Source organism: Dipteris shenzhenensis, chromosome 32, assembly GCF_047967505.1.
Source record: "Dipteris shenzhenensis isolate YYH24624 ecotype China chromosome 32, Dip_SZ_1.0, whole genome shotgun sequence".
NCBI lineage: Eukaryota > Viridiplantae > Streptophyta > Polypodiopsida > Gleicheniales > Dipteridaceae > Dipteris > Dipteris shenzhenensis.
Genome location: NC_141627.1, coordinates 44,742,865 through 44,766,897, shown reverse-complemented (window position 1 = coordinate 44,766,897; position 24,033 = coordinate 44,742,865). Strand labels below are relative to the sequence as shown.

The 24,033-nt window shown below is 47.1% G+C and overlaps 1 protein-coding gene across 3 annotated transcripts in view; it reads right to left on the bottom strand.

Annotated features, from left to right (window-relative positions):
• The window catches only part of LOC147880829 (uncharacterized), a 57,852-nt gene extending 35,609 nt beyond the window's left edge, over positions 1-22,243 (bottom strand). For 2 of the 3 annotated variants that reach the window (XM_087371023.1, XM_087371022.1), the window contains exons 1-2: positions 22,000-22,237; positions 7,461-7,533 (exon numbers count right to left, since the gene is read on the bottom strand). In XM_087371023.1, the coding sequence (XP_087227149.1) occupies positions 7,461-7,533; positions 22,000-22,131 (205 nt within the window). In that variant the 5' untranslated portion in view covers positions 22,132-22,237. Of the gene's footprint in view, positions 1-7,460; positions 7,534-21,999 lie in introns of all 3 variants that reach the window. The other variant, XM_087371024.1, reaches the window with a different exon arrangement.
• Between the last annotated feature and the right edge of the window lie 1,790 nt (positions 22,244-24,033).

Below are 24,033 nucleotides of genomic sequence, written 5' to 3'. Positions count from 1 at the left end.
ACCTCTACAGGGTTGATGCTATCTTTCAAACGGTGGCATCATCCATAGAGTTTGGGACTTACCTCGATGGAGACTACCAAGGATGGCCCTGGAGTCATCCAGACGACTCGCAGAGAGCGGCGCAGACACATGGTATCATGTGTAACCGCATGGTTTGCCAGGCAGGGCATTCAAGAAGACATGAGAAGAAATAGTAAAGCACTAAATGTCCTTGTTAGGGGTCTCGCAGATGGGGACACCGCCATGGCAGATGTTGAAGCTTTGCTCACTAAGACGGGGGTCAATCTCACCTTCGAGGCAGCTTGGAGGGTAGGAAAGGATGATGCACCAACAAGACCTATGACTGTGAGATTCCAACACTAACAGACCGGTCTACCTTCATGAGCATGAGGGCAGCTCTGAAGGGACTAGAACATACTTGGATGATGGTCTAACGCTCTTACAACAAGAGCACAAAAGAGAGGGGATGACCTGAGTGTTGGCTGTGAGGCAGGAAGGGAAATGGGCTGCATATCAAGATGGTAAAGCAATCATTCACGAAAGGATAGCAAGAGGAGGAGGAGATACAGATAGTGCATAACAGTGTCGGGCCTCTGAGACAGAGCCACAGAGCAGATTGAGTATGGCTGCTTGGAATTGTAATGGCACTCTTTGGTCCACCGATCCAGGTGGCTTTTCGGAGACATATACACATTATCTTCTACACCGAGACACATGAGAGCCCCGAGAAAGCATTGCCCACAGTGACGGGATACCCTTGGGAGTCAACTCATATGAGAGTTGAGGAGAGATAGTGGGGGACGAGGTTCTGGAGGCGTAGATGTCCTGTTCAAAACACACTTGAGACCACTCCTATCTGTGGTGCGAAGAGAGTAGCATGCACGTCATATGTGGATACAAATCCAGCTGCCAGATGCCCGACCGATCTTCATTGCGTGTGCTACTACCCCCCAGACACATCATCATATGCACATGAGGTCACTACACAAGGGCACAACCCATTTGAGAATATACATGATGACATCACAGAGTTCTCCAGGCAGGGAGACACCCTCCTTCTGAGGGACATCAATGCAAGGACAAGAGATAGACAAGTGGGCCTACTAAACTTTGCATATGAGAGAGATCCCCACATGCTTCCAGAGCTAGATGCAACAGAGATCGGGATCTTGAAACATTCTGCACATGCCTTACATGTGATAGCATACAGGCGATTTTTACTTGAGTTGGGAGCAATCCACGATCTCATCATCTACAATGGCCCTCAGAGATGGTCATCATCTAGGGGGGTCACTTGTTTCCCAGATGGAGGGGGAACAAGCATAGTGGACTACCTACTAAGCCCATTAGCTTTTGCTTCGCAGATACATGACCTCATAGTATCCCCTCCTCCACTCAGAGCTGACCACTCGTATCTAGCCTTCTGTATCTTTGCTACTACGCCAGGCACAAAGAGAGCTCCTACCATGCCTGCTCGCACCCAGGTACACTTTGACCATGCTCTCGACCCTATATATGCGAGTCACTAGCCAGAGAGCTTCCAACCCTATTGGGAGATGATATAGACCTCGCTCACACCTCGGACACCCTTGCCTCAATAGTACAAGACGCCGCCACCAGATTCTTCCCTGTGACCTGATCCACACGGGGCACACCGCAAGAGACGGGCCTTCCTCACACGCAGGATGGATGAGATCATCAAAGACCCGACCACTTGATGCGGGCTCCTTTCGGAGGGGAAGCTACCCATTCCCATCATTGATCCGAGAGAGTGGTGCACTTATGCATGATCCTTATATGATGTTCCAATGCAAGCACCACCGGATATGTCCTCTATGCCCAGGTCCACTACTTGTCACTTGTTCACCACACAACATATTCACGTTGTGCTCCGCCGGCTACACAATCGGAAAGCCCAAGATCATGAGGGCTACATGTGATTGGGTCCAGGATGATTCAGTGTAAGCTCTCACTGCCACTGAGATAGTACAGATAGCGTTCGCCATGACCCCTCTAAGGTCAATGCCATCTCTCAGACAGTGACATTCATCCACAGAGTTTGGGACCTACCTCAGTGGAAACTCCTGAGGCTGGCCTTAGAGTCATCTCTAGACGACTAGCAGAGGGTGGAGCAGACAATGGTATGCACATATATCCAACTAGCTTGCCAAGCACGGTATCCAAATGTATAGACTTCCTCCCTTTCAGTATAGCATGGACGCAGCTCCTCAGTCAATCCCACATGATGAGATTAACCATATCGTACGGTTAGATCTTCTCTAGCTCCATACATCTCGGACTTGTGTAGGGGACCAAGAGCTCCCCACATAGATCCATCTCTACCGTGACCACTTCCTATGAAAATCGGAGGAGAGATTCATCATCAAACCCCAGTACCTCAAGGACAAAGGAGTCTCACATGCACTCAAGATTGCCATTGGATAGATGCGGGTTTCGTCCCATCAGTTGAGGATCGAGGCGGGCTGCAAGTATACCCAGAGAGCAGAGGATTTGCATGTATGTACGCTGGGGGCAGTTAAGACAGAGGAGCATTTTCTTTGTACTTGCCCAGCCTACTATGAGATCTGAGGACGCTACCACAGTCTCTACCTGGAGGGGAGTGGCTTCGATCCACTATCATGACAATTGATCAATGTCACAAGAAACATTTCTAGAAACGTTTCTAGATTTTTACAGGCGTTTCGTCTAGAAACGCCTAAAAATACTATATTTTATAGAAGTTATATATATAATATACTTGATAAATAATTGTCTTCAGATTATCTCTCTCTCTCTCTCTCTCTCTCAAAAGAGCTCTCAGATATCCATATTGTGCACACAATGCACACACATATTACACAGTTGAAAGAGTAAAAAGATGTGTCACGCAGCCTATAGATTGAGGTTTACAAAGACATAGATCTTCCAGTTTACAAATTACTATTAACTAATTAGTTGCAAGTGCATATGGCTGCTAGCATATGCCATGGCCCATAGTTCAAACAATAAACTTTTAACTTTATAATTCAAATTTCAGAATCAAATTTCAAGATTCAAGATTCAAGATTCAAAATATAACAAAATGTATTATGTATTACTATTTACATCATACATGTAACATGCCATAATGATATACTGGTAATTGTATGGTGTAAACTGTATACATAATCAAAGCCCGTCGCCTGCAAGCCAGCTGCTAACAACTACACTAGAGTGTAGTTGTACACGTACAACTACACTCTAGAGTCTAGTCTCGACTCTCTAGAGCTAGGAACCGCTGCCCTCTCCAAGATCTGTTGCCTCATCACTGTCATCATCAGCACTGGAATCAGCAGATGGATCTACATCCTCTGTGGAGGAAGAGGAAGTGCCACCCTCGAACCAACTAGGGGCTCGCAACTGATATGGGTCCTTTGAGTCCGCACTGTCTACCAATGCCGCCGCCTCCTCTGGCTCATCTCTACCTCGACGTCCTCGGGATGATGATGCAAGAACACATACCTGTGATCCCCCTCGTGACGCTTGTGCTTGACGTTGATAACCACAAATCTGGGGTGTCCCTGTATCCTCTGCAACAGTAGTAGCACGTACTCGTGGTGCACGAGCTCGAGCCATCGAACGTGTCTGACGTCGGAATCGAAGCATATCCTGTCGCAGGAACTCGTAAGCATCGTCATTCTCTCGACTGTGCTGGATGATGGACATGTCGACAGGTTCTAGCTTGATCTTGTCAGGATTGACTTGCTTGGGCTTCCACTCGATGCTACCGGTACCATCTGCAGACCCGTACTTCTCAAGTAGACGTAGGTTGGCATTGACATACACCAACCTATTGAGCTGCTCCACGCTCAACTTGACATAGTTTACAAAGCATAAAGAAGTCAATTCTCACGACTTAAGAATTGTTTTTCAAAATGTTACAAGCTTGACACTATACTATATAGCCTATAAATAAGAACTATAAGAAGTTAGAACTTACTTGTTTCTCTTCCTGGTGTGTATGTCTGCACATATGCTCCATATCCTCTCAGCTGGACCTTATGTGCAATCTTGCGAAAGGATGCGGAGAGCTAAGTTCTGCAATGAGGGATTCAAAATCCCAAATTTCTCCCACCAAGTAAGAGCCAACAGCCTGTTGTCTCTTTCCTTGGCAATTGCACGGGAGAAATGACCCATGTCATTGCAGAACTCCACTATGTCCTCTTCAATGCTATTGCAACGCGTCACAAACTTCTATTACATATGAGTCATCCCCAGGACACAGCGGAGTAGAGAGGGAGGAGCTAGTTGATATGAGGGCAGCTTGGATCAGCAGAGAGATCCGACACGGCACCACCGAGAGAGGGACACAGAGATCACGTGCAAGACAGAGAGTGCCCAGAGCACACTCTATTGAGGTCTGACTTATCACAACTTTCCTCAAGGGGGACCAACAAAGACGAGGGGTCACTTTGGACATAGCACAAAGAGTTCAAAGACCGTCTCCCCCACCACAACGCGAGACAGCTCGAGAGACGCAGATACAATATATTTTTACAGCTCACCAGAGAGCCATCATTGTGCCGAGCTTCGGTTTCGAAGTCCTAGTTCCGAGATTGACTTGATTCAGCTTGTACTTGATTGATTATGATTTTGCTAGCATAGATTAGTACTCAGCAAGGGCCCTTGTATGAGTCTTTTTTTGTGCACTTTGTCCCATAGGCCCGCGAGGCCTCCCATGGGATGAGATTAACCGCATCATACGGTTAGATCTCCTCCAGCTCCACACATCTCGCACTTGGGGGGGACCAGGAGTTCCCCACCAAGACCCAGCTCTACTATGACCATTTTCTGAGAGTATCAGAGGATGGGCTCATCATCAGACCTCAGTATCTCGAGGACAGAGGAGTCTCACATGCACTGAGGATTGCCATAGGACAGATGAGGGTCTCGTCCAATCAATTGAGGATCGAGACAGGGAGGGCAGGCATACCCAGAGAGCAGTGGACTTGCAAGTTATGCACGATGGGGGCGGTCCAGACAAAGGAGCACTTTCTATGTGTTTGCCCAGCCTACTATGAGATCCGAGGGCGCTACCATTGCCTTTTTTAGGAGAGGCACATCTTTGGCCCACTCTCACGACTGATCCACTTCCAGGACCAGGTCTGTATTGGGCTCTACCTCATGGAGATGAGGCGACACAGGGAGATGCTACTATGACATATTAGAGAGCAACATGATGGGACCACCACACCACAGGGTACTGAGGTAGACCAAGCGCAGAGACAGGTCACGGATTTCTATGCATTTGACTCAGCTCCAGAGATATATGGATCGGTGGAGAGAGCCGACATAGCATTGCTAGACGAGGGACACAGAGACCATACACGACTCGACACGCGACCAGAGCACACACGATCGTGGTTCGACCTATTTCAGCTCTCCTCAGGGGAGATCGACCAAGACGAGGCATCACCCTTGACATAGCTCATCGGATCCAAAGATCTGAGGAGACCACGCCCTCCACCACCACGGGAGACAGCCCGACAGATGCAGATACGTGAGTTCTTTGCATCTCATCAGAGAGCCACCATGGAACCTGGATACGTGGAGCCGGTTCATGCACTTGGGACTCTAGCTCTGAGCACTTGATATTCTCATGCTACCCTCATGCTATTTTGCTACCTTTTTGCTATTTTGTACTAGTATCGCATTTTAGTACTCAGCAAGGGCCTTAGCAAGCCCTTTGCCTCGGCCCACAATGGTCTGTATGAGTTACTTGATTCTGTACTTTGTCCCATAGGCCCACGAGGCCTCCTGCGGGTCGATGTGGAACCCTCAGTCATGGATGTAGATGTGGATCTAGATGTAGATGTAGATGTAGATGTAGATGTAGATATAGATGTAGATGTAGCTGAGGTTGAAGCAGATTCCGTCAATGTGGAGTTCTTATGTATTGCCGTGTTATCCACTCCAAGTCCGCTCTGCAGTTGAAACACTTGTTGATGTCCTCGAATATTAACTCTCTGTTGAGGTTTGACTTCTTTCTTGGGCTTGTCTTTGTCATTGTCTTTCTCTCTCTCCCCTTTTCCCATTTCAGATTTTATGGCTGACTCTTTTTGTTTGTTTTGCAAGGGAAGTGTCTAGATTGGAAGGATGCCCCCATCAGCCAGTCGGGGGGACTGTGTGATGAGAGAACGGAGGTGAAGGTAGGGCTAGAAGGCGGGAAGGGGGCTGCCTGGAGAGGAAGAGGCGGGGGGGAGCGTGAAAATGGAGAAGGCAGCAGAGAGGGGGGGGGGGGGGGGGGGCCTGTGTGGTGGCGCAGCCGAGAGGGAGGACTGCATGCGGAGAGGGGGGTAGCAGCTGGGGGGCTGCGAGACGGCAGGGCTGGAGCTGCTGTAGGCAGAGGGAGCAGCAGAGGGCGGTGAGGAGTTGCAGGAGAGGCGGAGGCAGCTGAGCAGGGGGCTGCAGCTGGCAGAGCTGCAATCGGGGGTGGGCGGCACTATAAGGAGAGCACCCGGCCACTGCAAAGGGCTGCTGGCAAGGCAGCAGGCGGGAGCTGCAGCCGGGGGTTTCTGTTGGGTAGGAGAGGCGGAGAGGCCACCCATGCTGGCGAGGGGGGCTGAGGGTCTGGCAAGGGGGGTGAGAGGCGGCGAGGGGGGCTGAGGGGCTGGCGAGGGGGGCTGAGAGGTGGCAAGGGGGGGGCTGAGAAAAGAACCTCATACAATGAGCTGAGAGGGTGGAGCCTCTAGGCGAGCATCAACACCAAGACTAATACAACATAGCATAATTATGAAGACATCTATATACAAAAAGAAAACATGGAGAAGATGGAGGTTGTGATGTGGCAGCAATGTAAGAATCGTCTGGAGGCTCATAGAGGGGTCAAGCCTAAGAGGAAGCCGACGATACACGAGGCCGCGGTGGCAGCTGTCCATATGTGTAGTCCAATGTGGTCTCGTAGCTATGGCCCTGCCTCGAACTAGTGCCACTGTCACCCCCATCGGCCATGCTGGTGAGCATGCACACATCCCTACTCAAGTGAGAATGAGGATCATGCATATCCATAGAGTTGGAGCAAAGTAGCATTGTCATCTTGATCCATTCTGTAATGAACTGAAATATTTAAATAAATGATCTGCAAAAATTACAATTTACTTCCAAGCTTGACCTTTACATGTTCAGAATTGAACCAAATGTTTTTCATTTGAACCACATAATCAACCAGAGGCACACCTCGAAAGCAAGAATGCAAGAAACATTAAATAAGAATCAGATCATTATGCAAGCACAATATCTATAGTGCAGTTTTTACAATCATTCATTTGTTCAAGATATTTTGGGTGATCTCTGAATCCCAATGATTGTATTTATCTTAAAAACAAATCATCCTAATAGATATTGTATTGGCAGTTCCCAAAAATATAATGCAGTCCCTTACATTTCTGGCTTATGTCAACTTTGGGAGAAAGAGCACTTGCCATCACTAGTGTACGCTTCACACTTGATACCAATAGTATCACCCTTCCAAGCCCTTCCAACGTTAGTCAAAACCTGAGGAGAGGACACTATTAGCCTCAAGAAAGTCATAAATCATCATTCATTTTAAAATGCAATGGTGATTTGACATATAAGGTAAGCTACTACTTTGTCATAACTCATGCCTCTAATATTGAACCTTCCAAGAGCCCCGTCACCTAGTCAAGGACAATGTGCAACCCCCTTGTCAGCCACTCCCATGTCTCAACCACCACAAGCTTTCCTACTTCTAGTCCATTGTCACGATTCATGTCCTTATTGCCTTCTTAGAATCATTTTGAAACAGTGTTACTAATTAAAGGACCCGATACCTAAAAAAGAAGTCCCAAGAAATCACCCTCTTTCCCACACGTGAGCTTTCAAGAAACGGATGCACAATGGAGACAAGAGAAGTAGCGCCAACATCAAGTCCAACCATACATCCTCAAGGACCCTTTCCTCTACTATGAAGCAATCCCAAGTTCAATCCCAAAATTACCTTGAGCAACTATGTGCCCTTTCCTCTACTATGAAGCAATAAACCAATGAGTTTGATGGGGGTCACTCATGGATGAGAAGTCATGGAAAGAAAATAGAATACCCAACCTGATGCTTCCCATGCCTCAACTCGCACCCTCATAGTATGCAGCACCCTGGCTTCTAAGAAGATTGCTAAGGTTAGCGTGCACAACGCCCATGCCAAGTTCAACAAGGTCTTCATAGGATGTGTTGCCCTCAGTATTATGCTTGAGGCCAAATGGATAGCCCTAGCCCGTCTCATGTTTTGGTCCAGTTTCAAGTCAACATGGCAAACTAACACAAAATCAAGCCTCTAAAAGCTATCAAGGAAATCTCTTCTAGAGTCAATTTTGTGGCTGCCATGGGATATTGCACTGGACTTGGATGCCTTTCTATGATTGCATAGTAGGACAGAAGTGCCTGTGAACGGATTACTCAATTGGCTGATTGCGGCTTGATGCACAGTGGTGCTTTACTTGTATTTGGATGCCTTCTGAATAAACGATAAAGAAATACCAAAAGGGGCGCTAAGTTTAGGGTCAATCTGGTGTCTGGTGCAGACAAAGGCAATCTAGCTCCTGATTTTGGTTTCAGTTACTAATGTTTGGTTGGGTGTAATAATTCTCTAAGTGGCTGTAATCATAGTATTTGCTGGTTATTACTTGTTCACCACCCTTTGGAGTTTTTTAAGGCCGGTTTCAAAAGGGGCCTCCTTGTATGTGGATCTTGTCTCCGTCCAACCTTTACAAGCCATGGGTCTTTGCTTAACAATTTCCTGGGCTGTTGCCAATCAGGAGAGAGGGTGTGTTGTTGGTCGATCTCATGCAGAGACAAGCTTGATCTGGTAGCAAATGCAACATCACGCGAGCCTCATGCATTGGGGTTCGCTTGGAGTTTTCCTGGCTCTCTTAATTCTGTTCACGCACTCGTGAGTCCTACGGGCTATACCAGAAAAGTCCTCTTCGAGCGACAGCTTTATGGAGAAGGTGATTCTAAGCTTTGGAGTGTAGCTTCCATCCAACCAATAATACTCTTAGAGGCTATGCTTATCATTGAATGCCAAGGGAAGCCATACAACGCCTCACAAACATTTGTCACCAAGCCAATGGGTTGTTGTGCTGAGAATAACCTCTACACACAAGGGTGTGCTCTTGAATTTGCATGAAATCATCCATGGACATAAGCTCTCTCCTGCTGCCCTCCTCGCTGCTCCCTCCCTCCCCTCCTTGCTGCTTCCTCTCTCCCCCCTACCCTCGACTCCCCTCCTCTTCCGCTGCTGCAGCCCCCCCTGCGCGCTGCCTCCCCTTGCGCGCTACCTCCTCCCCCCTGCGCACTGCCTGCTCCCTCCCCTCCCCCTTGCCTGCTGCTCCCCCCTGTGCTGCTGCAGCACCCCCCCCCCTCCCCGCTGCTGCCAGCCCCCCCCTGCATTGCTTCAGCCCCCCCTCGCTGCTGCCAGCCCCTCCCCCTCCCTCTCCTCCACTCCTCCTCTCCTCTTTCCTCCCCTCCTCTTCCTTCTTCCTCTCCCTTTGCTGCCCCCTCTTCTTCCTCTCCTCTATCCTCCCCTCTTGCTTAATCCTCCTCTCCTTGCTCATTCCTCTCTCTCTCTCCTTCCTTTCACCCTCTCCCCTCATCTGGAGTACCCCCATTTTTGTTAGGGGTCTCTTGGGCTTGAGGAAAGCGGACGGAGTTCTTTTTTTCGTTTTGAATCGGCCTTTCCCACCTCGATTGACGAATGGGTTCCCATTCAGTCAATCCTTTACCGCCCACACCGGCCGCGAGAACCGTCACTTTCTCAAAAGACGAGCTGCAGCAGCTGCAAAAGGATTTGGAGCATGAGTGTTCCACGACTCTCTTCGCACGCATCCATGGCTCCCACCCCTTTGTTAGAATTATAGATATAATTCAGCAGTGACCAATGTAATTTAATAAGCTAGTTAGGGGCACTTTTCCCTCTTTAAGAGGTTTTTCCCCCTAACCGCAGTTAGTTCACTAACTATGGTTAGTGACTACTAAGGTTTTGTCACTAGGACAAAACCTTATCTCTCACTCTTTCAGTTCTACTCTTTACACTCTTCTATTGCAACTCAGCTCTCAAGCTCACACTCTCTTGCTCTCTCTCACTCTCTCCGATCTCACATTTGGTATTAGAGCCAAGTTGAGCTCTTGCACCCAGCCCATTAGCTCTTGCTCCTGCTGTAGCTCCTGCTCTTGCTGTCGCTCCTGCTTCAACAACCCGTCCGTACAACTCGAAGTAATACAAAGCTGTCCGTACAGCGCCGTACGTTCCGTTCAGGTCCGTACGGATCTGCTACTCCAGAACCTACGTCGCTGAGCTGATGCCGTACATACCGTACCTGCTACGCCATTGCTGTTTGTAACTGATGTACCTTCAGCGTAATCATCGTCGTACAGTTTACGTTGGCCGTACGTACCTACGCTGCCCGTACCAGCACACCTGCAATTAGTTCGTCGTACCTGTCATACAACCTGCGTCATCGATGTACGTAGCAACTGTACCTGCGCGTACATTCAGTACAGTAGGTCTTCATTCCTACTTCCGTACAAGCTTGACTTCCGTACAGTACTTCCGTACTAGTCCTGCTTCCGTACAGCAAGTCGTCATTATTGCCTCCGTACAATCTCTGCTTCCGTACAGGTTCGTACAACTCGTGCTACTGTACAGTTGCCGTACAAGGTCGCCTTGATTCCGTGCAGTTCACCGTACATCTGCAGTACGTACAGTACAACTGGTTGTACCTGCGCACAAGTTCTTTCTTGCAGGAGTATCTTTGGCAGGCACATCTTGCAGAAAGCCATTGTTTGGCTCAGTTTTTGGGAGTACATTTGGGGCATCTTGTTTGTTGCAGACATTGCAATCAATTTGCAAAATCTGCTTCAGAAATTTAGGGTTTTTTTGTTCTGCTTGCAATCTTGCAGACAGATCTGCAGATTTAGTCCAAACATTTGGGGCTTTCTGTTGAAATTGCAAATTTTGGGGCTTTCTGTGCTATTGCCCCTTTCTAGTTGCAATTTCAAGCTCGAAATTTGGGGCTTTCAGTTTTGCAGTACAATTTCTTGAAGAAATTTGAGGATTTAGTGATTACACTGCAATTTTGCAGTAAAATTTGGGGCTTTTGCAGACACAGGGCAATTCTTGCAACATTTGGGGCTTTTGATCAATTTGCCCCTTTCCGGTTGCAATTTCGGGCCTATTTTAGGGCTTTTGTGTTGGGAGAGCAATTTTGGAGATTTCAATTCATATTACCTTTCTTGAAGTGTTTTGCAGCACTTTTGGCAGGTTCTGGAGAGTTTTTGATGCTTGGACAGATTTCTGACAGTGCAAGTGCAAAAATCTGAGTTGCATTTACAGCCAGTGCTTGGCTGTGTTTTTTTGGGAGTTGTGCATTTCATTCCCAGTAAGGGAATTCAGTTTTGTATCTGCTTAAATCTCTTTCTCAGATATGGCCCATCAAAATCAGAATGACTTCCAGTTCGGTGGTCTTTCACAGGAAGACAAGTTTGATGGTACCAACTACTCCCTCTGGAGTTTTATGGTACGCAATATTCTGATTTCTCGCAATTTATGGGGTTATGTCAATGGGGGTGAGATCCGACCAGCAGATATGGCACCTGCTTCCCCTACCCAGCAAGGAGGTGGAAGAGGTCGTGCACAGGGTGCAGCTGCAGGACAAGTTGTTGATGCAGCTACAGTCACTACTCCAGAGCAGAAGAGATGGGATTCACACGATGCCTTAGCTTTGTCATGCATCTCTCTTTCAGTGAAAAGATTTATCATTCCGCATATCCAGTCGTGTAAGACCTCGAAGGCAGCGTGGGATATTTTAGAAAGCATGTATGCAGCCCAGAATGATGCAAGGGTATCTTTTTTGAAAAGAGAGTTAAGTAATACACATATGGGAGGGAGAGAGAGAGAGAGAGAGAGTAGAGAGAGGAGAGTAACAAAGGGGCAAGATTCCGCATCAGCTACCTACGGCGACGGTGTGGAACTCCCCCTAGGCCTTGTATGTTCCAGCTGACTATCCTCATCGACAAGAGGATGCTGGGTGGAAAGGCTTACCCGACCTAGTAGAGCCGCAGGGGAGGTGCAGACGGGGTAGTACGTGAAGGAGCCGCACCAGAAGACCTCTTGGGTCTTTTTCTCTTCCTTGGGCAATCTCTAGCAAAGTGCCCAAGGGTCCTGCAAATCCTGCATTGATCCTGTCTACCTGCAATCTCGATTCTCTGTCAAGAGAGAGCCATCTGGACGTTGAATCATGATGTGGTCATCTGAGATGTTAGGGTCAGAGACAATGACCCTAACTCGAGGCACCCCGTCCGCTCTGATTGCCTCTACCGAGAAAGAAGGCATGCCAGGAAGGGGGGGAATCTCAGTGACCACTCCGAAAGTGGCTCCGATAGTAGCAAGAAGTCGATGGTAAACCTGAGGAAGACCAGGAAACCTGATGAACAGTGATGTGACCTGACTGTCCTCCTCAACTGGATCGAAGCCCAAGGTGTAGGGCAAAAGAAAAATCCTCCTCGAACCCAAAGCCAGGGGATTAGCTTTGAGAACAAGGGCTGTGGACTCGTGGGAGTCGAAAATCACTTGGAAGAATCCACGTCCCAGAAGTCGAATATCCCTAAGGTGTGGGGCGAGATCTCCTTGTAACACCACCAACATCCAATCTCTAGCTTGTGATTTGAAAGGATGTGACCCAAAGATGCAGGCGAAAAGTGATGTGGAGCCTCTAATTCCACATCTTTCTTGAGCTGCTGCAACTCGTCTTCTGAAAAAATGACGGTTCTCACGGCCGGTGGAAGTGGACGGAGATTGGCTGAATGGGGATCCATTCGCCAATCGAAGTGAAAATACCGATTCCAACACTTTTAAAGCTCCGTCCGTGAAACTACTACCCAGGACGCCCTGAAACGGGCATAGGAAGGAGGAGAAAAGGAGAGGGTAGGAGAGAGGGGAAGGGACAGAAAGGAGAAGCGGAGGGGAGCTGAGAAAAGAGGGGGGGGTTAGGAGGGAGGGAGGGGGTGGGTTAGGAGGGAGGAAGGGGGCTGAAGGCAGGGAGGGAGAAGGTGGGTGGGGGAGAGCAAGGGAGGGGGTGGGGGGGTTAGAGGAAGGGTGGGGGAAGGGGCGGGGGAGGGAGGGGGCGGGGGAGGGGAGGGAGGAGAAGGAGGAGGGGGCGGGGGGGAAAGGGGGGGGCGGGGGAGGAGAAGGGGGCGGGGGGGCAGCGGGGGGGGGAGAGAGAGGGCGGGGGAGGGGGAAGGGGAGGGAAGGGGCGGGGGAGGAGGAGGGGGCGGGGGGGGCAGCGGGAGAGGGAGGGTGGGGGAGAAAGGGGGCAGGGGAGGGAGGGGGCGGGGGGGCAACGGGCGGGGGAGGGGGCGGGGGAGGGAGGGCAGCGGGTGGGGAGAGGGAGGGCGAGGAGGGAGAGGGAGGGGGCGGGTGGGCTGGCAGGGGGGAGAGAGAGAGAGCAGGGAGGAGGAAGGGAGGGAGGAGGGAGAGGGGGCTGGCGAAGGGGAGGGAGAGGAGGAGAAGCAAGGGGAGGGAGAGGGCCGGCAGCGAGGGTGAGGGGGAGGGAGAGAGAGGGAGAGGGGGCTGGCTGAGAGAGGGAGAGGGGGGTGGGGGGGGGGGCAGCAGCTCACCGGGAGAGGAGCAGCTCCGATTCCAAAGATGAGTTTCAGCAAGCTCTGAATCTGAAATAGCAAATGCTTCAATAGAAAGTGCAGCTGAGTGATGATCAAGGTGATAAAGCCCCTTTTGCAAAATGCCAGTGATAACTCTGGCATTGTCATCACGAAGATCATAAACTAGGCATCTGTAGCCATCAAAAATCACTCTGAAACCTGAAGTGGCAATTGCTGAAATTGAAATCAAGTTGACTTCAATTCCAGGCACAGAAAGAACATTTGTCAGAGTGACAGGATGGCTTGAAATGGATGTGAGTTGCACATCTCCGATTCCTTTTACAACATAGGAAGCATTATTAGCACATGTGACAGTTCCCCCTTGAGGTGCATCAGCCAAGGAATGAAACAACCGTATGCAAGATGTGACGTGCTTGGAAGCACCACTATCAAAATACCAAGACTAAGCATCATTAGCAGTAAAGAGTGCATCAGCTTTGGAGGGATCAAATGAGCAATGGACAACCCATGCCCAATAATCCTCGCTTCCTGCATTCTGAAATGTCATGTCCAGGCTTGTGACAATAGTTGCATCTTTTCTTCTTTGACTTATCTGCTGTATTTTTAGATGCATGGGAGGAATTGTAGTTGCTATTATGCGCAGATTTAGGCTTGCCCATAGGCTTGAAAGCCTTGCCTCTTCATGTCTGCTGTGAAGCAAATGCATGATCAGGAATAATGGGTTGTCTATTAGCACGACTTTGCTCTTCCTGCAAAAGCAAAGTAACTAGCTGATCAAAAGAATAGTGGTCTGGATTACCCATGGCCACTAATCGAAGGGTTGTAGCAAACCCTTGACATGTATCTGGCAGTCCATTCAGTGTGGTACTGACAAGCTGTTAATTTGGCACCACCTCATCAATGTTGGCAAGTTGTTCCATGAGGTCCTTGACCTTTGTCAGGTATGCATCCATAGAATCACCTTCATTCATATTGACTTCCTGTAATTGCCTTCTCAAATATGCAACACGTGCCTCATTGCGAATTTGATAGAGAGAAGCCAATTTGTCCCAAGCATCCTTTGCTGTCTTGCAAGACCGGATGTGTGGAATAATGATTCTCTTGCATGATAAAGCAATACATGAATGTGCATTTGCATCTCTTGCATCCCATCTTGACTGTTCCTGAGTTGGGGGAGCGATAGCAGGAGTGCTAGAAGATAAGGCATCAGGAGGAGTACTCCCTGCAGAGGGACCAGTAGTAGAGGCAACCACTGTAGCATTGGCTGGCCTCAGATCAATCCCAGAAACAATATTCCACAAATGCTTTGCAACAAGAATATGTTTCATGAGATAAGACCACATCGGATAGTTGGTGCCATCCAACTTATCATCTTCACGAAGAATGCCAAATAGATCTTGATTGTTCCCAGCCATAGCAAATGAGATACCCTGAAAAAGTCCTGAAAACCCAAAAGCCTCAAGGCTATCACTGCAAAGAGCTGGCTGTCCTAAAATGACAGCAAATATCTGCAAATTTCCAACCCAAATCAAAGGGCAAATGCAGATCTGAACTGTGGTAGGCAATGTTCACTGCAAAAACAGCAAATCTGGCAAAAGCCCCAAATTTAATGAGGGCAAATAGGCCAAAAAGAGGGCAAATACAAATGTGACCCAATGTATGAGAATCTGACTCAATGTCCTGCAAATGTGACTCAATGTTCTCCAATTTGACCCAATGTATTGCAATCACTCGAAAAATTGCAGACCAAATCCCAAAAAAAAATAGCCTCAAGGCTTGCAACTGCAAAATTAGGACTTGCTGTCCACAAATTGACTGCAAAAGTGCACCTGTCCCAAAGTATCCCTTCCTTTTTCAGTAATGTAGGTTCCTCATTTTCTATTAGAGAAAAGAGACTTGGTGGTGACTTCTATTTGGTACGAGTCCGCAGGCAGGAGACGAATCTAAACGTAGCTCTGATACCACTGTATTCTCTCTTTTGCCTATCGATCCTACACCTGTTCAGACACCCGTGTGTCACATAGTGGCAGTTGTTTCACGCTTGGTACTTCATGCATCTCTTGAAGCTACTTCTAGCTGTGAAGCTGAGTACAGAGTAGCTTTTACAACTACAATGGAGTGTGTTTGGCTCCGGAAGTTACTTGCAGATCTTCATGCATGTCAGACTGCTCCTACCATCATCTTCACTAATACTCAGAGTGCTTTGGCTGTTGCACGGAAGCCAATTTTCCATGCTCGCACAAAACATATTGAGGTTCACTATCACTATGTCAGAGAGAGATTATCTGCACGTGATATTCAGTTGTCTTATGTTCCCATTGAAGACAACTTGGCATATCTTTTTATGAAGGCTCTTCCTCGACCTAAGTTTGAAGCTTTTCGGCAAGCTTTAAACTTAGTATCTTTTGTGACTTGATCTGTTGTACTCTATTGCTATATCCCTACACAATGAACATGTGCAACCATTAGGTGCCACTCATTCCTAGGTGTGTGCCTTGTAGGCCTAGTTACAGTCAATTAGGTCAGTTGGTACAGCTAGTACATGTACCACTTAGGACATTTAGTCCAGTTAGGACACTTAGCCCTAGGGTTTTGTTATGTTTTCTCTCTCTTCAGCCTCCAATCAGTTTTGCAGCAATTCATTGTAGGCCATTCTATGGGCTATCCATAGGTGCCACTTATTCCTTGGTATGTGCCTTGTAGGACTAGTTACAGTCAAATAGGACTGTTGGTACAGTTAGTTCATGTACCACCTAGTTCAGTTAGGACACTTAGTCTAGGGTTTTGTCATAATGGCTCCCTCTTGAGCCTCCATTCATTGTAGCAGCATTTTCAATACAGCAGCTCGTTTTTGGCTTTCTCCCCACTCATTTCTGAGCTTCCATTGCTTGCCATAGCCAACACTGGTATCAGAGCAGGTTAGGGTTTCACCCCTCAGCCATTTCCAAGCACCCCGGTGCTGTTGGAGACCTGTTCTCATGCATTTCGGCTCATCATTTTGCTGATCGGCCCATTCTCTAAGGCTCTGCTGCTGCTCGAGACATTTTCAAGCCAATCCATCGCCAGAAAACCTCTCTCTGGTGCTTCTCCAGCATAGACGCCTCAAGTGCTGCTGTTTTTCGGCAATTCCTCAACGTTTTCCACTTGTTCCAGCCTGCCAGTTCCGTACACTGCATTTATTACAGCCTTTTTCACACGTGTGAGCCGTACAGTTGTACGGACAGCTGTATGACACATTTAATGCTCATTTAATGTGGCACAAAGCTGTATGGATTCAATTCGGAGCTGTTTTCAGTGATTGCTGCAGCCGCCTTCCACACGTGTGAGGTTCACCAGCTTCTGGAGCACCTGTTGAAGTCAATTTTGCACCTGGAGGCCTGCAGCTGCTGTTTTGAACACTTTTAGCCACCGATTTTGGAGTTTGGAGCTCGTTGCTGCTGCTGCAATCAATTTGAGGTGTTTTCTCACTTGTGGGAGCATTTATTCTTGCTGAAACATCATATTTCAGCTTCTCACAGCCCTCTCATTTGCCATTTGCTGACCCTTTCACTTCTCCTACAAGGCTGGTCATTTGTGCCGGCATTTGGAGCTCTTTCTTTGCTGCATTTTTTGGTCTACATCATTTGCAGGTACCCCTTGTGACAGCCACACATTTGCAGTGAAAAGCTTTGAAGCTTGTGCAAAAATTTGCATGTGGTTTTGGGAGAGTGTCCTTCTCTCATTTGCTTTGTCAGATTGGTGCCTTTGCCTTGCATTTTTGGCACTATGGCTAGCAGCAAAGATTATCTTTTTGGGATGCTTGGGCTGATGACAAGCTTGTTGGCACCAATTACCCCATGTGGTCATACATGATGGGGCATGTTTTGGTTGCCAAGAATCTATGGCACATTGTTTCTAGTTCTAAGGCTAGACCTACACGTAATGCAGCTGCTAGTACTTCACCTTCTGCCTCTGGTACTACTTTAGGTGATGGTTCTAATGCTTCTTCTACAGCAGCTGCATCTACAACTACAAGTACTTTGCCTCTACACAGGAGCAAATTCAGTGGGATGGTCGTGATGCCAAAGCACATGCCTTGATTGCTCTTTCAGTCAAAAGGGTTATTATCCCTCATATTCGGTCTTGCAAGACGGCTAGCTAAGCAAGCATGGGATCAGCTTGCATCCTTATATTAGGTGTGGAATGAGGCAAGAGTTGCCTATCTCCCCAAGCAGTTGAAGGACTTGAAGCTTGAAGAGGGTGGTAACATGTATCTTACTAATGTGAAGGATTTGAAAGAGCAATTGGCCAATATTGATGAGATTATGCCTAATTCTCAGCTTGTTTCTAATACCCTTGATGGGTTGCCTGATTCTTATCAGGGCTTTGCTACTACATTGAGGTTGGTTGCAAGTGGCAATGCCAACCATTATTCTTTTGACCAGCTGGTTGCTCTTCTCCTTCAAAAGAAAAGTCGTGCAAATCGCAATGCTTCTATGGCTAGTGATCAAGCCTTTCTGCCTAGCATAAAAACAAAGGCAAAGGTAAGGTTTTAGCTAATAAACCCCTCATTCACATGTTGATCGTTCTCATGGTGCCTCTTCTTCGAGGGATAACAAAAAGAAGAAGAGATGTAACTATTGCAAGAAACCTGGGCATGATATTTCTGAATGCAAGAAGCGGATTGCACCTGAAAAGGAGTAGTCTGGTCTTGCAGTATCTAGTTCTCCTAGTGCAAAAGATCGACATGAATAAGCTAATTTTGCACAAGACCAGCATTGGCCTTTCTTGGTTACATGTCAATATAATCCCGATGTTCACGATGTTCATGATGCCTGCATGGCAGTTTCAAATGTTCATGATGCCTGGTTCTTTGATAGTGGTGCTAACAAGCACATCAATTCCTGCAAGAAGTTATTCAACTCACTAGAGCATACATCTAAGGGGGGGCGTGTCACATGTGCCAATAATGCATCATATACCGTGAAAGGTATGTGCCTTGTAGGCCTAGTTACAGTCAGTTAGGTCAATTGGTGCAGTTAGTACATGTACCACTTAGGACAGTTAGGACATTTAGTCCAGTTAGGGCACTTAGTCCTAGGGTTTTGTTATGTTGGCTCTCTCTTGAGCCTCCACTCAGTTTTGTAGCAATTCATTCATTTTAAGCTTCCATTGCTTGCCATAGCCTACAACAACGCCTTGTGCTGACGCCAGCACTGCTGTCTAATTTACGCCCCTGTGCGAATTCGCCGCCGCTCGTCTATCACTCAGCTTGCAAGTTCAAGCTTAGAATTAGTCAACCCGGGTTAGCTATATTGGTTTAGAGACAATTAGGTAGATCTAGTTAGATTAGTTATTTAGGTTAGGTTAGCTAGGTTGAGTTAACCGTTTGGGTTAGGTTGATTGAGTTGAGTTATAGCCTGGATTGAGTCAAATTAACCAAGGGTGACTTAGGTGTCCTAACTGTCTTAGTTGTCCTAGGTTAGGAGCCCTAAGTGTCTTAAGTGACTTAGGACCCTCCCTCCCAAAAAAAAAAAAAAGACAACTCTTCACAGCCTCTTTTGAGGACCTTTCACAACCCCTTTGGACTCATTCAGGCTCATTTTGAAGCCTCTTCATCGACTTTTCTTGAGAGCTTCTACATCGACATTTCATGTGTTGCACACAGCATTAGGTGCTATTATAGCAACACTTACTCCTATCTATTTCATTGAGCTGCTTCCTTGCACTATGGTCGTACTTGCTTGTGGGGCAGCATTGTCTACCAGCTTGAGACTTTTTTGATGGAAGCTAGCTACATTCGAGCTCCCCTCTCTCATGACAGTTCAACATGTCATCCAAGCATGCCCCTCGTGTTGAGGGATCGTTGAATGACAATGATAAGGTTGCTCTTCATAAGCAGTTGCCTTCAACTAATGGTACTGATGTTCCTCCTACTCAGCCTCTCTCCCCTACATCTCGGATGCGCAGGTGCAGTTCTTTGAGGCACTTTCCTCAATGCTTTCTTCAGTTGGGGCAGCAGCTTGGGTAGCAGATATCTCAACAGATTGGACATCAGCTCGACCAAGCTACTGCACATGCATTAGTGGACAAAGGCAAGCAAAGCAGCCTATACCCCAACATGGGGATCAGTCGGACAGCCAAAATGCATTCTCCGCTCCATGCAATGGTTTTATGGCAGATGCTCAACGCACGGTAGGATTTCAGCCTTTCAATTCCTTTCAGTTTGAGCAGCCTGCTTCCTAGTAAGGGGACGATCGTGGCGTTCAGGGTACATTCTCTACACCTCCAACCCTTTTGCCAAACTTGAGGCCATCCTATAGTTTACAGCTCTCTGCACCTTTGCAGATGGAGACATCTCTCTTGGGCAGACTCACTGGTGTGCATTCAATGACTGGTCCAATGGGTACCGTCAGTCCTTTCACCACATCAGCCACCATGCCTAGAGTTGTCTTGGGTTCACAAGGCAGCGCCCAGCAGTGGGAGAGAGAGCAATCCTCCTCTCAACCTTTTGGTATGCAATCCTTGCATCAAGATGCATTTCGTAGGAGTACACAACCTGCTCCGCCGATGAGTATTTACAGCCAGACACAGCCCGTGCATCAGACAAATGGCTCTACATTTCATCAAAGTGTTGGCTATGGGCAGCAGCCTGGGATTGAGGATATGCTATCCGAGGCATTATGCTCTTACCGTGCCTTACCTGTGGCCATTTGTGAGTAGATGCCATTCCATCATTATAAGAACCTTAAGCGTGATGATGCCCGTGCATTTGGGAGTGGCCAAAGCAAGAATAATGAAGCAAAAGATGTCCAAGATAAAGCTCACTGTGCACAAGTTCAAGGGGACATCAAGGGGCAGGACTGTTCATATGCTTGTGGACAGCAGGAGTGCACACCATGTCATCAACACTAGGACCTTGCAGAAGGTGGGGCTTGTTGCCAAAAAGATAGACCATTGATTATGGGTCCAATTGACATTGTCTTGGGATGTGAATGGATGAAATCCTTGGGGGAGTTTTATGTTGCCTTGAATGCCATGACTCTCCACTTTGCACATGAGGGCAAAACAGTAAGCCTAAGCCCATAAACAAAGTTTCATATTGCCTTTCTAAAGTGGAACGTGTGGCAGGACAGATAAGGGAGTTACTTGAGAAGAATTTCATATCTCATAGCACTCCCCTCTTTGTCTCCCCAGTGCTCCTTGTGAAAAAGAAAGATGGTTGATATCGTATGTGCATTCATTATAGGGATCAATCACTTGGATGAGATGGAAGCTCTTCTACAATTGGCTAAAAAGAATGTGCAAGATGCCCAAGCCAAGCAGAATAAATAAGCGGATGAACGCATGAGATACTTGGTTTTCAACGAAGAGGATTATGTGCATTTACGTCTTCACAAAAATCGTTATGCTTCATTGAGGGGTAATACCAACACAAAGCTTGCTAATCGGCTATAGGATCATCCGCAAGATTGGCGAGGTAGCATATCAATTGGAGCTACCAAGCACCTCCAAGATTCACAATGTGTTTCATGTGTCGTTGCTGAAACCACATGTATGCCAGCATGTGCACATACTTCGAGAGCTGCCACCCATGGTCATATCCTCTATGTTCCCATGCGCATGGTGGATTTCAAAGATCGAGTACACCGCAACAAGGTATACATTGAATACCTCATCAGATGGAAAGGACTTCCAGAGGATGAACAATCATGGCAGTCAGAAAGCATTGTCCAGGAGTACCCCTACCTTTTACCAAGCTGATCAGCATTGCTTTGCTGTCTTAGCACCCTTGTGTGACAGCCGGTAAATGTAATGTTGAGGGCAAAATTCTATGGGAATGGATGGTTGTAAGAAGGGGAAAGGGAGGTTAATTTAGGGGTGCTTTAGTAAGGGTTAGAGGGGAAATGGAGGGGGACTATATAAGTCCAAGCCCTCCACTTTTGTGGCACTAACGATGTGACATCTAATCCTATATCTTATCCTCCTTCCTCCTACTTGCTGCTTACTCTCTCTCTCAATATAGCCAAAACAAAGTTCATGATGATTGGACTCGCTTTTGAAGTCAACTCATACAAATATCTAGGGCTGGAATTTACTAATAGTTGTCTCTCCTACTAATCGCAACCGCAGGATAATAGCTGTGGTAGTCCCTCCTACTGCAACAAGAGCTGGAGAGGTATTAGACCTGCTACAATGAACATGCTGTCGCGGATTCCTATTCATTAATCATGCTTGCCGTCTCCATGGCTCGAACATCATAAGTCGTTGTATTTACAGGTTTCATCTGCTAATGGCGATCGTAGGATCGCGTTAAATTCGGCGAAACGAAAGGGAACCGTTACTTACGAAACGATGAGCGTCTCTTGCGATGGATGATGAGGACGTTCGCATACACAAAGCTTCGTCGCTGGAATAGCGCAAAGTTGAAGCTGGCAGGCTAACAAAGCTCGAAGTTGCAAGAGGAAGAAGAGTTACCATCGTTGGAGAGCACACGAGATGCAACACTCAAGATGCTATGAAGATGCGAAAGAGAAAGCAAGATTCTTTGAATTTTTGCTATTGGAATGGGGACGCCTAGTAATCGTTTAGCCTTACCAATGGCAAAGTAGAAATTAGGCATTTTTTGAATTTTTGGAAGTGCATTTTTCCTATTGGACAATATGTTGACTCTTCCTCATTGGACACTTTAAAGTGGTTCTCTCTCTCTCTCACACACCATCTCCACCTTTTCTCCCTACCCCCAATAACCCCCCCGCCCTCTCTCTCTCTTTCTCTCTCCCTCTCTCCCCCTCTCTCCCCTTTATCTCGTGCAATCTTTCTCCACACCATTTCCAGTGGATTCCTTTTTGTTTGCTTTTTTTAATCTTAGGCAGGCCTTGCGAATTATTAAATATCATTCACCTTGTTTTGGTATCCATTGTTTGGAAGAGCATCTGAGAATCCCATGAAATTCTCCACCTTTCCCTCTCTCTCTCCTCTTCTTCTTCTTCATCCCTTCAATCCTATACTTTTTTCTCCCCCCCTTTCTCTCTCTTTCTTCTTCTTCTTCTTCTCCTTCTCTCTCTCCCCCTCTCAACTTGCCATTCGCCCCCTTTTCAGCTCACCATCTTGGGCCGGCCACATGAATGAAATTCACCTTGTTTTTTCATATTATTGACCTAGGCTCTATTCGTAGTACTCAGAAGTAAAATAAGGTGAATGATATTTAATCATTCAAAAAGCCTGCCCAAGATCAAAAAAGAATCCACTCGAGATGGTGTGGAGGAAGCCTGCACAAGATAAAGGAGAGAGGGAGAGAGGAGAGAGAGAGAGAGGGGAGGAGGGTGTGTAGAAAGACTTGAGGAGATAAAGAAGAGAGAGAGAGAGAGAGAGAGAGAGAGGGAGTCAACCACTTTAAAGTCTTCATTCAAGTCCATAGTTAAGAGAGAAGCCACTTATCAACATATTGTCCAATAGAAAAAATGCACTTTATTCTAAAAATGCCTAATTTCTGCTTTGCCCAATTTGAAACGTTGCTAAGGCTAGGCCAATTACTTTTGACATATTCCAATGCAAGTACACTCTAACCTCCGCATATCCCCTCTCTCTGTCTTTTTCCTATAAATTCTGCACTGCCTTCCATTTCTTGCCAAGTGGCCCCCTTCTATTTTGATTCTCTCTCTCTCTCTCTCTCTCTCTCTCTCTCTCTCTCTCTCTCTCTCTCTCTCTCTCTCTCGGTTGCATTGTAACAGTCAAACTTTCCAATGGTTCTACCCACAAGCTTCCATCATAGGTATTGCAAATTAACCATCCATTCATCTTGACAATCGTATGCGCCTGGCACAACCTAAGGTAATGCTCAAGAGTATTTGTACTTACTCTCTCTCTCTCTCTCTCTCTCTCTCTCTCCATCTCAAGCAAGCCTTATGAATGCTTTATGAGCATTTATCTTGTTGTTTTTTCTTTGAATTTTTGTTGTTTTTTCCTAATAATCACCTCCATTCACTCACCTTTCGAAAATCAATTAATTACTTCATCTTCACATGCATGCGCTCCTACAAAAGGCGGCATTAAGGCTTACCTTCAATTCCTAGAGACTCAATTGATCCGTGTGAGAGGCCACCTCTCCCCCCGCCTCTCTACTCAAGTCACCTCTCTCCCCCACACCCTTGGGACTTGCCCTCTATGGTGCTTTATATCGTGCGCAAGGCAGTGGAGAAGCATCTAGAACACGGGCCGACAGATCTTCATTTCGTGCCAGATTCTTATTTCACAACGCGTAGTGCTCGAATTCAATCATCGAATTTGGGCTTAAATCAACTAAGCAATACGTGAATTTGACTCCAAACTTATACAATGTTTTTATTTTGGGGAACATTAAGGGGCCCTATTGTGTGGCTT